The 18468-nt window shown below is 36.1% G+C and overlaps 1 protein-coding gene across 1 annotated transcript in view; it reads left to right on the top strand.

Moving 5' to 3' along the window:
* Nucleotides 1-18468, top strand: part of brinp3b (bone morphogenetic protein/retinoic acid inducible neural-specific 3b) — a 79202-nt gene that overhangs the window by 15779 nt on the left and 44955 nt on the right. The window contains exon 2 of the mRNA XM_056472289.1: nt 14710-14900. Within this exon, the coding sequence (XP_056328264.1) occupies nt 14710-14900 (191 nt within the window). The remainder of the gene's footprint in view (nt 1-14709; nt 14901-18468) is intronic.

The raw sequence follows: 18468 nt of genomic DNA, 5'->3' as shown, positions 1-18468 counted from the left end.
CAGCTGAACCTCACGTATATATTGGGAACCCCATATATTTGGAATAAACATTTGGAATAAGCATGTGTAAGTAATATGAAACGTTCTCATATCTTTTGCAAGTTTGTTATTTGAGATGTAGAATGCAGAAAAAGCGGCTGCATAGAGACCTCTACATCGCTTTGACGGATAAAGACTGAGACGCCACTGAGACTGCAGCTCTGCACAAGACGTTTGGCCAGCGGAGAAATTAAAATGATCGTGCCCTACTGAGCCTGGTTTCTCTCAAGGTTTTTTTTCTTCACTTCCGCCATTAGTGAAGTTTTTTTTCCCTCTCCACTGTCGCCACTGGCTTGCATGGTTCAGGATCTATAGAGCTGCGCATCGTTGGATTTACTCTTCAATATTTAAACTCACAGTAGTGATTATTAAACCACACTGAACTGAGCTAAACTGAACTGAACTTAAACACTACAAATTGAACTACACTGTTCCTATTTACTATGACCTTTTATGTGAAGCTGCTTTGACACAATCTACACTGTATAAGCGCTATACAAATAAAGGTGAATTGAATTGAATTGAATTGAATTGAATTGAATAAATATGAATTTGTAGCTAAATCCTCTATACAACATACCGTTAATGCTAGAAACTGTGTAATAGATCAATTTTAACAAATAAAAATATGCTATTATGATTGGAGCAGCTTCGTCTTTGAAGAGATTTTAGCCGAATCCAGCACTGAACTGGGAGAGATTCTGGAAGCTGTCCCTTGTCAAAGGCTAGCTATATTTTTTTATAAATCTCTGGAACATCATTAAAATTAAATTGTAAGCACTTCTCTCTTCGTGTCGTGTCCTTTGGAAGCCAAAATATAGAAACAGAATAAGCTCTGTGGAAATAGCAGCGTTTGGACAACATTTTAGCTTTCTCTGCTATAACATTAAAGCACCTTTGGCCACACCCCTTTTCTGCGCAAAGTGTGTGCGCATGGTGATGTGCGTAACCTAAAGCATTTGTGATCTCACTAGCCCAGATGTATTTTTTTAAGTCCCCAAACTCCGGGGAAAATTTGCTGTAGGCTTTGCAAAGCTAACTCTATAAAAGCCAATGTCTCCCTTTGCATGAACTTTGAGCGTATTACATTCAGGGATGTTGTTTATGTTCAAACAGCTGCATCACACATCAACTAAAGTTTAAAATATGATATTGTAGTGGACCACCCCGTTAATGTGCTCACTTAGGGTCCCAGCAAGCTGCAAGCACTGGGCCCTTGAGAGTTTGCTCATTGGAAAAACATTGGTTCCTCATAGCATTTTACAACTTAATGGATGCTGCATCATTCTGTATTATTACTTATTGTGAACTATTGAGCAAGTCATGCCAATACATTTAAAAAACAAACATTTTCATACTATTTGTAGGAATTAGCTTCTTTACGACAACTCGTAAAATACATGACAGGTGGATTGGTGCAGCGGCGGCAGTTATGCTGTCGATGTACCAGTCCGTTGTGGTGAAGAAGAAGCTGAGCCGAAAGGCAAAGCTCTCGATTTACCGGTCAATCTACGTTCCTACTCTCACCTATGGCCATGAGCTTTGGGTCATGAACGTAAGGACAACATCTCAGATACAAGTGGCCGAAATGAGTTTTATTCTCAGGGTGGCAAGGCGCACCCTTATGGATAGGGTGAGGAGCTCTGCCTCCCGAGAGGAGCTCGGAGTAGAGCCGCTGCTCCTCCACATCAAGAGAAGTCAGTTGAGGTGGCTCGGGCATCTGTTTCGGATGCCTCCTGGACGCCTACCTACACTGTAAAAAAATCCGAAATTTTACGGTTTATAAAAAAACGTAAAATAACAACCGTTACATTATAGAAATTTATTGTAAAATAACGGATATTAAATTACAGAAATTTCGTTAAATTTAAATTTCTGGTAAATTTCTGGTATTTAACCTCTGTTATTTTACAGAAATTTCTGTAAATTAAGAGCCGTGATTTTACGTTTTTTGCCAGAAATAAACCGTAAAATCATGGATTATTTTTACAGTGTAGGGAGGTAATTCCAGGCATGTCCCACCGGGAGGAGGCCTGGGAATGCCTCGGTATCCCCCCGGCAGAGCTAGAGGAAGTGTCTGGGGAGAGGGAAGTCTGAGGTTCTCTCCTAAGGCTGCTGCCCCCGCGACCCGGCCCCAGAAAAGCAGTTGAAAATGAATAAATGAATGTAAAATAGTTACGTTTCCTTGGCTTGATTTTAGTAACGCTTCTCCAGCAAGACTGCTTGATTGTTTTTATTCACCACTCAGTAGAAGATATGTATGTGCGCAGCTGACATCACCATCCACTGACCTGCCATGCAAAATAAATAATTTTAAGTCAGTTTTCGTAGATGCACATGAAGGGAGATTATTGTGACGGCGTTGTCATGTGTACACAATACTTTCCTCGTTTTAATTAATCACTGTCTAGTGCCCTCAGGCTTTTTTTATTCTTCTCCCCTCTTGTGTGATGCGAAAATGCACCATATTAAGCGCTGGTTGCGTGACGTTTTCCGTAATGTTTCCTGAATGTCCTGGATGGGATGTTAGCCTAAACAAATCTCGACCAAACACATCTTACTATAATTCCCCATTACAGGAAAGAACCTCAAGTGGCGAAATTGCTAATAAATACCTTCTTCAAACAATAAGCATTAATGCACAAACACACCTCCGCAAGGCCTTCCGGCGCAACTCCAGCTTATTATTAGCCTCATTTTCCTCTTGATCTCATCTTCATCCGCGCCTCTGGTTTCTGCTTCTGATTGCAAAATAGCTTGTGGCTTTTGATTACATGGTGCCCTCAGGTCTGCACCGCGGGCTCTCCACTATAGAGGATCGTTTTTTTGCCCTCTCTGGTTTGTCGGTGGCGATCAGTAGCTTAGGTGCTCAACGCTAGTGCTCATCAGCCGCCTCATCTGATACTTACACCATCCCTCGTCAGGCTGATTGGCGATAATGACATCCTCCATTCCCTCCATGATTGTTCTCTGGATAGGGCTCTTCAAGTGAGTGATTGGATTGGTTCCCATGAGTTTTGAACTCCGTCACTAGTACAGAGGCTTTAATTGCTAATCTCCAAAGAGAAATTTTCTCCTAGCAAGGTTTCGGGGGGCGATCCTCCTGTGTTTTCTCCGATTTTGCGGGGACTAATAACCTTGTAATGGAGGTAAGGGAATGTGGGGAAATAGGATGAAGGAAAAATAATAAATATTGATCTGGCAGTGTGGTCTAGCGGAACCTGAGAAGAAGAGGCATGCTTTATTTGCTCGCCACGCAATTTGTTCACTGCCTGAATAGCAGATTACATGATTTGTGTGTAAATTATGAGATGTTTTGTTGCTGTAAGGCATAAGGTATGAGGTACAAATCTAATTTGCTGTTAGTTGACAGTCTAATATTAAATCTTTTTACTATACAGTGGAAGTGATGCAGGAGGCTTGCATACACAGTGTGATGTACTGTTCAAAACGCTCGGGGCTGGTATAATTTAAGTATATTATTTGAAAGAGGTGTCATATAATCAGCAAAATTATTTTAATCAAAAATGCATTATAATATATTTACTGAAATTATTATTAACTTTTTTATTATTCTTGTGATGCAAAGTTGAATTTTCATATTTCCTTCAAAAGCATCATGATATGCTGATTTTGTGCTAAAAAGATGGCCTAATAATATCTATATTAAAATATTTGTGCTGTTTAATACTTCTAAAGATTTCAAGTCTCATATACTCACTAACCGGGCTTAATTTGAGCATACTTGAAAACAGTAATGACCTAAAGGTTTTATAACATTATAAATGTCATATTTATTTATTTTATTTCATTCTTGCTCAGTAAAAGTATTAATTAGGTAACATATTCTTTACTGGTTCCAAGTGAAGTTTATTTATAAATTAATTTCAAGAGGATTACGTGCTTATGATAGCTTGCAGCTGGTCCTGCATTATCCAATTTATGATTCACCAATCATACGATTCCTAAGCCACTGTAAATACCCTAAGTTCCAATTCACAGCCATCTTCATTTTGAAGAATCCCCCCTTTCACCCCTACTACTACTCCTTTCCTAGATGGGTGGCACGGTGGCCCAGTGTTAGCATTATTGCCTCAGCAAGAACATCTTCTAGTCCTTACCAAGGCAGTCGACGTTTCTGTGCGGAGTTTACAAGTTCTCCCCGTGCTCACGTGGGTCTCCCCCAGGTTCTCCGGTTTCCTCCCACCATCCAAAAACATGCAACTTAAGATAATTGACTAATAAAAATCGGCACCATAGACATGCTAGTAAGTAGTTATCTCTTAAGAGCAATCACTATCTGTTCACTAAAGCAGGGGAGTTCTCGAGATCTACCTGAGCTCAAACTCCCCTCTCGCCTTGCAAACAGGAGGAAGCCCCGGGCTCGAGGATCTTATGAGCTCAAGGCTCTTTCCAGAGACAGCATGCCAAACAAGCTTTATAATCAATCATCAGCTAAGTGTGAACTCTTGAAATGTAACATAATAGTATGCTCATGATAGTGTTTTTAATCAAAAAAATCATATTAGCAATTTTAGCAAATATACAACTAATAGCATGTAAACAAGTCTTGTTTCTTAAACTAATAAAGTCCTATTTGTTAAAATAAACAGTTAAAATTACTTTATTTGAGTATTTTAGTTGATTATAAATTATAAATAGATTGCCTTCACAAAATAAAATGACCCCCGAACATTATTTAGTCACATCTACACTGAAAAAAGTGTTGCATGCAAAACTGTTGCAAACAATTTATTTGTGTTGAATTTAAACAAACAAATTAAATTTAATAATGTTCAACTTAATTTGTTTGTTTAAATTCAGCCCAAATAAATTGTTTACAACCACTTAACCTAAAAAAATGGAGTAAATCCAAGGAATCATCGTTGAATAATTTTTTTCAGTGTATATAAAACGTGTGAATATGGAAGCAGTTAGAAGTGACTTTAGAAAATCCATTCATTCATTTCCCTTTATTTATCAGGAGTCGCTACAACAGACTGAACACAGCATACTGTATGTTTTACGCAGTCTTCCAGCTGCAACCCATCACTGGGAAACACCCATGCACTCTTGCATTCACACGCAAACACTACAGCTAATTTAGTTAATCTAATTCACCTATCGTGCATGTCTTTGGACTGTGGGGGAAACCGGAGCACCCGGAGAAAACCCACGCTAACACGGGGAGAACTCCACATAGAAACACCAACTGACCTTCTTGCTGTGAGGCGACAGTGCTAACCACTGTATGTATGTTATTTAAGTATGAATGTATGTTGTTTCTAACAAGTAATCAAATTAGAAGCCGTGTCTGTAATAGTATGTGCAGTTACTTATATTTACCACAACGATCATATACAGTTGAAGTCAGAATTATTAGCCCCCCTGAATTATTAGCCACCATGTTTATTGTTTTCCCCAATATCTGTTTATTGGAGAGAAGATTTTTTTCAACACAATCCTAAACATAATAGTTTTAATAACTCATTTCTAATAACTGATTTATTTTATCTTTGCCATGATGACAGTAAATAATATTTTACTAGATATTTTTCAAGACACTTCTATACAGCTTAAAGTGACATTTAAAGGCTTAACTAGGTTAATAAGGTTAACTAAGCAGGTTAGGGTAATTAGGTTATTGTATGATGATGGTTTGTTCTGTAGACTATCGAAAAAATATATAGCTTCAGGGGCTAATAATTTTGACCATAAAATGGCTTTTAAAAAATTTAAAACTGCTTTTATTCTCCCCAAAATAAAACAAATAAGACTTTCTCCAGAAGAAATAATATTATCAGACATACTGTAAACATTTCTTTGCTCTGTTAAACATAATTTGGGAAATATTTAAAAAAGAAAAAAAATTCAAACGGGGGCTAATAATTCTGACTTCAACTGTATATAAAAACCCCATTGCACAATCTTAAGGGAATCTGATGTCATTTCTGTGCCACTATCAGTATTATCTATCAGTGGAGGTGAACTGGACTGTACTAACAGAGACAAAAGGACATACTTATGACGTATTCTACGCAATTTTGAAGTATAAAAAGTAGTGCAGTCACACTGAAATATTATTTGTATCATAAAAAGAACAAGTACATTATAAATACCCAGATGATGTACTTATTCAGTCAATAAAAAGAAGTGTTGAATGGTAAACACTTCACGCATAGTTGCAGCTTTGCTCACATAGCGGAAAGGGTGGAGCTATCAGGCGCTGAAGTTGGATTACTTTTTTTTTTTTTTTAATTCTACTACTTATCATTAAGGATTGTGCTGCCTTATGTGATTGTGTTTGTACTTTTTACTCATTTGCTAGCTTGTTGTTGTTGTTGTTGTTTTGCTTTTTGTTTTTATTTTTACAAAATTGGAAAACGTTAAATGTCACCCGGGAAATGGGAAGGAAATTTCTGTTTAGTAAAAAATAAGTTAGTCGGCGCAATAGCCTAGTGGTTAGCGCGTCTATATATGGTGCAGTAGCACATCCCGAGTTCGATTCCTGGCTCAAGGACATTTCCCTATCCCCCTCTCTCTCTCCAACTTCGCTTCCTCTTTAAATACTGTCCTATCCAATAAAGGCCAAAAATAAATCTTTAAAAAAAAAGTTTGTGTTCCTTTTGGGACAACACTAAACTCACACACTATATGGTTGAGTATGCAAGTGCATAGTGTGTAAGTGCATAGTGTGCCATCTAGGACACACAAAAAAGATGCAATCCTGAGTGTGCCTTACCAGCCTGATCTCACGAGAAAACGTAAGTATTTTACGTTTTGACAGTTTAGTGGCTAATTCGTACGAATTCGTACGAGTTCAGTCGTACGAAATTGTACGATTTTAAAAAGGAGGCGTGGCAACTAACCCCACCCCTAAACCCAACCGCCATTGGCGGATGAGCAAATCGTACTAAATTGTACGAATTAGATCGTACGAATTCGTACGAATTAGCCACTAAATCAAAAAGTTACGAATTGCCGTGAGATTGTGTTGGCCTTACACAGGTTAGTGGGCTTGACAAACCACCTGTAGAAAATACGCTCTTTTATCTTTCTGCCATTTTAACTCATACTTGCACCAGTTTGCACATTTGCACCAGACAATTTCTTACAATAACTCTTCATCTAAGCCAAAAAATTGTGCAAATGAGCTTCACACAGGTGAGCGTCTTTGACAAACCACCTGTAGAAACACTCTTCTCTCTCTAAAAAAAAGAAAAAAGCTCCCCTCCTCAGTTCTGCGCATAATTCTCCAAGCTCCTTTGTACAATTTGCACTTCTTGGGCCCTGTCACACACCCTGCGCAATAAGGTGCAAGGCTTGTATGGTGCAAATTGTTGCTATTTTCTGACCAGTACTACTGTAATTTTCACATTTTGCGCCACATTGTTTAAATAGCAAATCCATTTGCACCACTTTGTGGACTTATGTGTGTGCTGGTCTAAAAAGGAGGTGTGTTAAGGCGTATTGTTGGCACGTTGCTAATTTGAGGAACTGAAATAGACCATGCCATTGACCAACTAAATGCTGGTCTAAAGTCCAGCACAGAGCTCATTAGTTATGTGCCTATGTGGGTTCAAAACGCTTACACATTGCTTAATACACACAGGATGTACAGCAGTACACAAATATCTTTACAAATGAAAAAGAATTAAAGGATTAAAAACGTTACAAAAATTATTATTTTCTTCATAAATATTAAAACCACTGCCTCCATGCGTCATCTCTGAGGGCTTTTCTCAATTTATTTATGACAATTTGCTTTTGTATAATGTTATTATTATTAGCAGAATTATTTATTATATTCATATTTATATTTGTTTTAATAAAAACAAGTTTAGATTTGTCCACCTGTTGGGTTTTGGAGACGTATGCAGCACCAAATGAGGCATAAGAATAGGACGTATGTTTGGATATAACTCTTGGATATAAGTCTTTGGATATAGCACTTCGTTATTATTGTTCATTTATTCGTTTGCTGGATATCAGAACTAAATTTAGAAATAGTTAAATTAAAACTTAATTTGAGAGATGAATTTGAGACTAAATTAATTATGTAGGCTAATGGATGTCTTCAGTGGAGTGCGTACAACAATGTTTCCTTATCCACAAAAGTAAAGGAGTAAAGTAAAGTGTTAAAGTAAAGAGGCTGATTGGAGGATGCTCATTCTTTATCCTCGCGATGCAGATGGTTTGTTTAACTGTTTTCTCACTAGTGAAGCATTCAGTTTTTCCACTTATAAAATCCGCCATGCAAAAAGCAAATGCGCTATGGTGTGATGCAACTGACTCTTAAAGGGAATGGCAAATGAGACTCTGGCTGGTTAAATGCATGTTATGCTCAAAACACATCCATAACTCATTAAGAGAACAAGCACAACCTTGTTAGACCATGCGCCAGGGTGTAGAGCATATTTTTCCATCCTTAAAATAGCAAAAGTGGATTTAGCTATGCGCTTAATGCTTTTGCGCCATGCGCTTTAGACTTTGCACCTAGATCATTAAAATAGAGCTCCTTGTGTGTATTACCTCTTCTTGATGAATCGCTAAATACCTCCTGAATTGTAAGTCGCATCTGCTAAATGACTAAATGTAAAGATACAGCATACTAAAGAGAAATGTTATTTTATTTTTCCCAGTAAAGCTAAAAGATCAGTATGTTAAAAGAAATATGAACCTTTTACAGTATCTTCCAATATAACACTTCAAATAAGTGTGTCATTTTCCACACACAAGAAAGTTTAGACTTTTTTTCTCAACAAGAAAAGTTTAACAATCTCTCTGAAATTTTGCCACAGTGTTTAGGGACACGCAAGTGGGATGCTTTTGTTTGAAGATCCACCATCTGAGCGTTCGCTTCAGGGAATGCAACGAATTCCATCAGACAGGATTAGAACAGAATATCTGATGACTAAACTTTGAAACGGAGCTCTCTCGCCGCGTAATAATACATGCAAATGTATTTAAATGGAGAGAAAAGTAGATTCAGCTCTATCCGCAATACCTATTTCATCACTGGTGGGTGTGCAGTAGTTCACCTCTTTTAGTCAAGGCAGCGATTTTGGTTATCCCGTGTGAAGGCGTAATCTGATAATGGTACTGAAAGGATATGAAACAGCATTATAACAGACAGTGCCACCTCAACGTTGGGTTATATCTGTTAAGATGAGGTTTACAAGTCCAGCCTTGAAGATGATATTTTGAAGAAAATAGCTGAAAAGCTGTAACCATTGACTTTCATAGTAGGACAAACAAATACTATGGAAGTCAATGGTTACTTCAATTTTAATATTTTGTGCTCAACAGACGAAAGAAACCCATAAAGGTTGGAAACAAGTTAAAGGATGACTAAACAATGTCTTGTTTCTAGCCCAAATATCAAAGTAAATCTTAAATCAATAACCATTTTATACATAAGTAAAAATATTGTCCTGTTTTCTGAAATTATGTCAAAATTAATAAATAATTAATATGTTTTTCGTTAAAAGAAGCTAAAATATCTGCCAATGGGGTAAGCAGTGTAATCTTAATTCAAAGCGAAAACAAAATTATTTTGTTTACACCATTGGCAGATTTTTTTTATTTATTTTTTTGCTCGTTTTAAGAAAACTCATTTAATTTTAACATATTATTTCTGAAAACATGACAATATTTTTTGCTTGTCTAGAAAATTCTTTTTGATTTAAGAATCTTAATATTTAAATATTTAGAATTTTAATATTTAAAACTTTAAGAAAGAAAAAACATATATATTTTATATAGTGTAATATGCACAATTCTAAATGCAGAAGCCCCAAATATAGTTTAAAGGAGGATCTTAAGGGATTACATCCTCTGTGCTTTGTCAAAATGTGTTCAGATTATGTACCTGGTCCCCCACAGAGGCTCTTCAAGCCCTGAACAATGAAAGTACCACCTACCATCCTGCCGGTACTGTGGAGACCCAAAGGGCTTTTTGGAATAGGAATAGAGAAAACAAACAGACGTGGAGAAGAGCCAGATTAAGACGACATACAGTATGAGAGGACGACATGAATGGGGCTGTAATGACTAATGTGAAAAGGCACGCTGATTACATGCACTCTAATATCAGCTTATACCACGTCTTGTGTGTGTGTGTGATTATTCATTTACAAAGCGTTCGGCCAATGAAAGTCTGAATGATGAACACTGTTCAAAAGTGTGGGGTTGGTTGTGTTGGTTGGTTGGTTGGTTGCTTGGTTGCTTGGTTGCTTGCTTGGTAAGTTGTTTGGTTGGTGTGTTGGTTGAGTGGGTTGGTTGTGTTGGTTGGTTGCTTGCTTGGTTGGTTGAATGATTGTGTTGGTTGTGTTGGATGGTTGGTTGGTTGGTTGAATGATTGTGTTGGTTGGTTGGTTGGTTGAATGACTGTGTTGGTTGGTTGGTTGGTTGGTTGGTTGGTTGGTTGGTTGGTTGGTTGGTTGAATGACTGTGTTGGTTGGTTGGTTGGTTGGTTGGTTGGTTGGTTGGTTGGTTGGTTGAATGATTGTGTTGGTTGGTTGGTTGGTTGGTTGATTGAATGACTGTGTTGGTTGGTTGGTTGGTTGGTTGGTTGGTTGGTTGGTTGAATGATTGTGTTGGTTGGTTGGTTGGTTGGTTGGTTGATTGAATGACTGTGTTGGTTGGTTGGTTGGTTGGTTGGTTGGTTGGTTGGTTGGTTGGTTGGTTGAATGATTGTGTTGGTTGGTTGGTTGGTTGGTTGTGTTGGTTGGTTGTTTGTGTTAGTTGGTTGAATGATTGTATTGATTGGTTGGTTGGTTGGTTGGTTGGTTGTGTTGGTTGGTTAATTGTGTTGGTTGGTTGGTTGGTTGGTTGGTTGGTTGGTTGGTTGTGTTGGTTGGTTGTTTGTGTTGGTTGGTTGAATGGTTGGTTGGTTGTGTTGGTTGGTTGGTTGTGTTGGTTGGTTGAATGGTTGTGTTGGTTAGTTGAATGATTGTGTTGGTTGGTTGGTTGGTTGGTTGGTTGGTTGGTTGGTTGAATGACTGTGTTTGTTGGTTGGTTGGTTGGTTGGTTGGTTGGTTGAATGACTGTGTTGGTTGGTTGGTTGGTTGGTTGGTTGAATGATTGTGTTGGTTGGTTGGTTGGTTGGTTGAATGACTGTGTTGGTTGGTTGGTTGGTTGGTTGGTTGGTTGGTTGGTTGGTTGAATGATTGTGTTGGTTGGTTGGTTGGTTGGTTGGTTGGTTGTGTTGGTTGGTTGTTTGTGTTGGTTGGTTGAATGATTGTGTTGGTTGGTTGGTTGGTTGGTTGGTTGGTTGGTTGTGTTGGTTGGTTGTTTGTGTTGGTTGGTTGAATGATTGTGTTGGTTGGTTGGTTGGTTGGTTGTGTTGGTTGGTTAATTGTGTTGGTTGGTTGGTTGGTTGGTTGGTTGGTTGGTTGGTTGGTTGGTTGTGTTGGTTGGTTGTGTTGATTGGTTGTTTGTGTTGGTTGAATGGTTGGTTGGTTGTGTTGGTTGGTTGGTTGGTTGGTTGGTTGGTTGTGTTGGTTGGTTGGTTGTGTTGGTTGTTTGGTTGGTTGGTTGGTTGTGTTGGTTGGTTGATTGTTTGTTTGTGTTGGTTGGTTGAATGATTGTGTTGGTTGGTTGGTTGGTTGTGTTGGTTGGTTTATATCTGCCAGAAGCATCCCTGGATCTTGTCTCTTGCTTCTCTGTTGTTTAAAACATGATATATAATTAATCTTGTGTGTATCTAACAGCCCGTTTTTGGACTTTTTAACCTATTATTTGTTCTCAGGTGTATTTTTTTTTTTTCCGCAAAGATAAAATTCATAATTTATGACCGCAATATTACACTGATCTGCGAGTTTGTATGATTGCTTTTCTTTATTGCAGCTTTTGTTTTAAAGCACAAAAATAAAGCAGAATGTTCTCTTACCTGTTCCAATATGTTATCTTTTCTTTTGCAAGATTAAATATCCTACATATTTTACAGCAAAGGTTTCTGTAATAAGCTTTGGCTGCTTTCTCTTCAAAATGGATCTTAAGCCCTTGAACTGTTTTATTTCATATGTATATACTTTAATGTATATTTAATAATTGTAACTTTATTTCAACTCAAAGCAATGATTGCGGTCTTTTTGTTAGATCAATTCCATGAGGTCAATTTGAGCCTAAAAATTCGATTCAAAAAATGTTCAAAATATTTGATGTTCAGATATTATTATTATTATATTTGAGGTTTCATTTTATGAAAACAGCATGTAAAAACTAAACAGAATAAAGCATGAAGGCTTAAAGCTGATAGGAAATAAAATAACTTATCTTTATTTTATGTTATGCCAATGCATAAAGTAACATATTCCTAAAGCATATTTAATTGATATGGTACTTTTAATGACATTTGTATGTTTATTATGAAACGTAAGTCACAGAAATTCTGCCATAGGTAGCCCAGCTTTGCAGTATTAAACAATGTTAACATCAAGCGAAAGCCAATATACATACAGATCCTCACTCATCAGAGAAGTGGTAGAAAGTAGACAAAAGAAACACGTGTGTCACTGGGAATATGACTGGAAACACACTCAAGGTGAGACTGGGAATGTCTTATTTGTCCACCTGTGATCGCATTGATAAATTCACATCTTAATAACATTAGCAGGTATAAACAGCACACACAAGATCTCTCTCTGTCTGTCTGCCTGTTATTGCTGATTCAGTGGAGGGACTAGAAAATCTAACAAAAATTTGGACAAATATTTTGCTGCAAAGAGAAAAAACTAGTTTAAACTTAGGTCTACCTTAGCAAATGACCATGGAATAAGCGAGATAATCAACAACTTGCCATGCATTAAAGAATTTCAAAGCACTTCACCTTTGCCTCCAAGTCATGCTTTACAATACTTTAACACGCGACAAGCCGTTGATTATCCCTTATAAATACACTGTAAAACCTAACAGTCAACCTTATGAAATGAAATGAGTGTAGTTAACTCAAAATTTACTGAAAGTTAATTCTACTCATTTGAAAAGAGTTTAAAACTCAGTGTTTAGGTAATCAAGGTAATCAGTTAATTAAATACCTCATTACTTTACAGTACTCATATAGATTATTATTTTTTTTTTATTACCTAAAATGGTTTGTAGCAATCGGTTTTCTCAAACAGTTTGAGTTGCCTTTACTTAATGGATTTTACAGCACTTAGTTGACTTAAGTTCTCTTCATTTATTTGGTTTTACTGTGCTCAAATTGCTTTATTTACTCAAATGGATTAAGTTCACAGTACTCATTGGGATTAGTTTTTGAACTTAAATAGTTTGTTGCAATCGGTTTCCTTAAATGGTGCGAGTTACCTTAACTTTTTAGGGTTTTACAGTGTATATACAGTTGAAGTCAGAATTATTAGCCCCCTTTGATTTCTTTTCTTCTTTTTTTAATATTTCCCAAATGATGTTTAACAGAGCAAGGAAATGTTCACAGTATGTCTGATAATATTTTAGACTAAAGGCAGTTTTTAATTTTTTATGAACCATTTTAAGGTCAAAATTATTAGCCCCTTTAAGCTATTTTTTTCCAATTGTCTACACAGAACAAACTATTGTTATACAATAACTTGCCTAATTAGCCTAACCTGCCTAGTTAACCTAATTAATGTCACTTTAAGCTGAGTGTCTTCAAAAAAATCTAGTCAAATATTATTTACTGCCATCATGACAAAGATAAAATAAATCAGTTATTAGAAATGAGTTATTAAAACTATTATGATTAGAAATGTGTTAAAATATATATATATTCTCTCCGTTAAACAGAAATTAGGGAAAAAAATAAACAGGGGGGCTAATAATTCTGACTTTAACTGTATATAGTTGTAGATGTATGTAATTATTTATTTATTCATTCATTCGTTTATTTAGGTCTGTAAAATGAAATGATGATTATAAAAACTATAATATTTCAATAAATAAAAACATAATTTTTAGTAAAGGAAAAGAAAATGAAAAAATCTAAATGAAAGCCTTTGAACATAGAATTTTACTTGGGAACATAGGAATATATATATATACATTTGAAGTCAGAATTATTAGCCCCCTATTGATTTTTTTTTTTCTTTTTTAAATATTTCCCAAATGATGTTTAACAGAGCACGGAAATTTTCACAGTATGTCTGATAATATTTTTTTCTTCTGGAGAAAGTCTTATTTTTTTTATTTCGGCTAGAATAAAAGCAGTTTTACATTTTTTATGAACTATTTTAAGGTCAAAATTATTGTCAAAGTTATTTTTTTTAGATTGTCTACAGAAAAAATATCGTTATACAATAACTAGTTAAGCCTGTAAATGTCACTTTAAGCTGTATAGAAGTGTCTTGAAAAATATCTAGTCAAATATTATTTACTGTCATTATGGCAAAGATAAAATAAATCAGTTATTAGAAATGAGTTATTAAAATTATTATGTTTAGAAATGTGTTGAAAAAAATCTTCTTTCCGTTAAACAGAAATTGGGGGGAAAAAAACAGAGGGCTAATAATTCTGACTTCAACTTTATGTATGCAAGTCAAGTCCAGTGAAATATTACAATTATTCCTTAAAGCCGACATGTGACAGTAAGCATAAATGTGACCATAATGACTAATATGAGGAGAAGTGCTGATTATTGTGCTGGAATATCGGCTCATACAATGTCTCACATAAATGATTATGAACTCACAGGGAGTTCGGCCGCTGGAAGGTCAACAGCCTTGCTGCAGAGAGACAAGAAGGCAATGGTGCGGCCGTGCCCTTTGACCCTGAATTCATCCATAACGTCAGGCTTCTGGGGAGAAGGCCAAGTCTGCAGAAAATCACCGACACCATCATTAAGAAATACGGCACTCATTTCCTGCTCTCTGCCACTCTGGGAGGTAAGAAAACTGTAATATGTGGTATGTGTGCTGGTTATTATCTCTGCGAAATAGACTTTCATTCTTGTCTTCCTCCTGCGGACGTCTTTATATAGTATCAGTCGAGGCTGACGTGACATTATGCATTATTGAACACTCTGTTAGTGTTTTCTAATGGATGTGACACTCATAACTTCAGTTCTTGGTTTAGCTCAATGGGTCATACAGTGAGCTCAGAATTCACCTCATTTCTGATCTTACTGTAGAGTACATGGCTTATCATCAGGATGTTATTCTAAAGAAAAAAAATTGCTGACTAATTTGCTTTTGATTTTCTCATTTGACTTTCTTATTTGACTGACTGACTTTCCTCCGCCATTAACAGACTTTTCAGTCATTCATGAAACAATACTGCTTTGTCAATGACAGCTTTTTAAGGTGCCATAGAATGCAATCACACATTATGTGTAAATTGTCCTCTGATATCTACGTAGTAGGTTAAATCTCAGAAATAAAGGCACGTGAGCTGCCACTGGGGTGGTACCTTTTCAAAAGGTATAAATTTGTACCTAATAGGTCCACATTAAAAGTAATGTGCCATGCAGGGAATTCTGGAAAAGTCAATTTACGGTTATTCGCCGTATATATTAAGGAAACATACTGATAACCAGGTTACGGATTTTTACTGTAGCATTTTTACAGTTTTTTACCGTTGAAATCACAGACATTTTTTACAGTGTACATATTAGTGCCTAAAAAGTACAAAAGTGTTTCTCTTAAATGATTAAGGTACTAATATATACTTTTGAGGTACCAATATGGACCCTTTTAGTAAAATGTGTACCTTTTGAAAAGGTACCACCCCAGTGACAGCTCGTGTACCTTTACTCTGAGAGTGTACAGTTCAAGTCAGAATTATTAGCCCCCTGAATTATCAGCCTCCCTGTTTATTTTTTTTCCCCTAATTTCTGCTTAACGGAGATTAACGGTAATTCCTGCGGTAATAAATAAGTATATAAAACAGTTTCTGGAGATTTTTTTTTAAACTTACCTAAGCCACATACAGTTGAAGTCAGAATTTTTAGCCCCCCTTTGAATTTTGTTTCTTTTTAAAATATTTCCCAAATGATGTGTATCAGAGCAAGGAAATTTTCACAGCATGTCTGATAATATTTTTTCTTCCGGAGAAAGTCTTATTTGTTTTATTTCGGCTAGTTTTAAATTTTTTGAAAACCATTTTGAGGTCAAAATTATTAGCCCCTTTAAGCAATTAGCAATATATATATATATATATATATATATATATATATATATATATATATATATATATATATATATATATATATATATATATATATATATTTTTTTTTTTTTTTTATTTATTTATTTATTTTTTTTTTCGATAGTCTACAGAACAAACCATAGTTATACAATGACTTGCCTAGTTACCCTAACCTTGCTAGTTAACCTAATTAACCTAGTTAAGCCCTTAAATGTCACTTTAAAATGTATAGAAGTGTCTTGAAAAATATCAAGTAAAATATTATTTATTGTCACCATGGCAAAGATAAAATAAATCAGTTATTAGAAATGAGTTATTAAAACTATTATGTTTAGAAATGTGTTGACAATTTTTTTTTCAACGTTAAATAGAAATTGGGGAAAATAATAAACTGAGGGGCGAATAATTCTGACTTTAACTGTACATTGTAAGTATAATAGACGCTTAGATAAACTTAAAAAAAATAAGAAAAAATATTGCTGTTATAATCTCTTTATGAAACATTGTGGCTAGTCAAACGCTGCCTTAAATGTGTACATTAATGATCTTGTGATGATCATCAGAGTCAGTATTTGAGGCTCACAGTATGTAATTTCAATGTACTGAACTCTTATTATTCAACTGTGCTTAGGAATATCCAGATATTTATTCAATGGCACCATTAAGGAATGCATGGTTTACTAGTCATTTATGTACAGAATGTCTGGATCCAGAAACTGCCCAACAGTATTGAAATCATCTGTTGAACCCATGAAGATTTAAAATATAGTGTTTTTTTAAAAAAGAAATATTTTCTGTTCACCAATGCTGCATTAATTGATCAATAAAGCCAAAAAACACTTCTATTTTTTTTTTTTTGTCAATTCAAAATAATCATTTTCTAAATACATTTCAAGATGTAATTTATTTCTATGTTGGCAACGCTTAAATTATTGCTGTATTTCATATAAAATAATGCATATTCTTTTAAAAACTTGTATACCTTTCTAAAACTTTTGAGTGGTAGTGTAATCTTTTACAGAAAATCTATTTTTACAGATCTTAAAGAGCCCCTTGTATGCAATAAACAGGGTCATATTTTGGTTTTGGGGGTCTCCAACAACAGGCTGATTGATTTTTACCAAATTATCCCATTGACTCCCATATGATTTGTTCAGTGATTCATTTGTTCCCAAACCTCTCCTTAGCGCAATGCTAATCTGCGCTGATTGGTCTGATGACACAGTCCGTTGCGATTGGTCAACTGCGTTCAGCACAAGACAGAGAAACACGCACCACGGCTTATCAACATTGTTGAAGTAGTCAGAGTGCAGAGTGTATGTGTGAGCCCAATGCAGGAGCGCATTAAAGCAGTGTAGTTAAACACCAGCATATTGCACTAATGTTAAATATAGGTAAAAACACCGACACACATTCAGTATTAATCCACACAGTGGCAAAAGCTGAACTTTGACCACCGCACTTGAGTAGGAACAGTTGACGGCAGTGGATTGCGAGATCACAAATGCATTTAAATCGGTAAATAAAGCAGCACAAAAAGTAACATACATATAAAATAAAAAACAGTAAACTCTCTCAGTAAAGTCTCTCTCTCTCTCTCTCACACACATGCAGGTATTCACTGCGCACAAGTTAATGCCGAATCAATTAAAATAAATACAGGAAAGAAAAATACAAATATCTGACATTTCCCGGAACAGGATCTAACAAGATCTGGCTTAAATTAAGCACTGATTTATGTACATTTATCTATGTATAATGTTTCTCTGCCTGCGTCAAGTCCAGCCGATGTCCCGCCACTGAGAGCCATATGCCCCACCATGACTGGTTGGGTCATTCAGCTCCACACACAGAACTGTAAAGTGGCATTCATATTAAACTCACGGGCTGCACTAACAATAAACTTTAAAATTAAGGCAGGGGCCACAAACTATCGTCTCGCGGGCCGTAATTAAATAATAATCATGTACATAATACATCGATTGATGACCAACTAAACTTCTCTGACCACATTTCTAGAACTGCTCGATCTTGCAGATTCCCACTCTATAACATCAGAAAGGTCCGACCCTTCCTATCTGAACATACAGCTCAACTCATTGTTCAAGCTCTTGTTCTCTCCAAACTGGACTATTGCAACTCTCTACTAGCCGGGCTTCCAGCTAACTCTATCAAACCTCTTCAGCTGCTTCAGAACGCAGCAGCATGAGTGGTCTTTGATGAACCCAAAAGAGCACATGTCACTCCGCTACTCACCCGTTTGCACTGGCTGCCAGTTGCTGCTCACATCAAATTCAAAGCTCTGAT

The sequence above is a fragment of the Danio aesculapii genome, chromosome 2 (assembly GCF_903798145.1).
Source record: "Danio aesculapii chromosome 2, fDanAes4.1, whole genome shotgun sequence".
NCBI lineage: Eukaryota > Metazoa > Chordata > Actinopteri > Cypriniformes > Danionidae > Danio > Danio aesculapii.
Note: the sequence above shows the minus strand (reverse complement) of the source record. Positions and strands in the feature narration are given on the sequence as shown.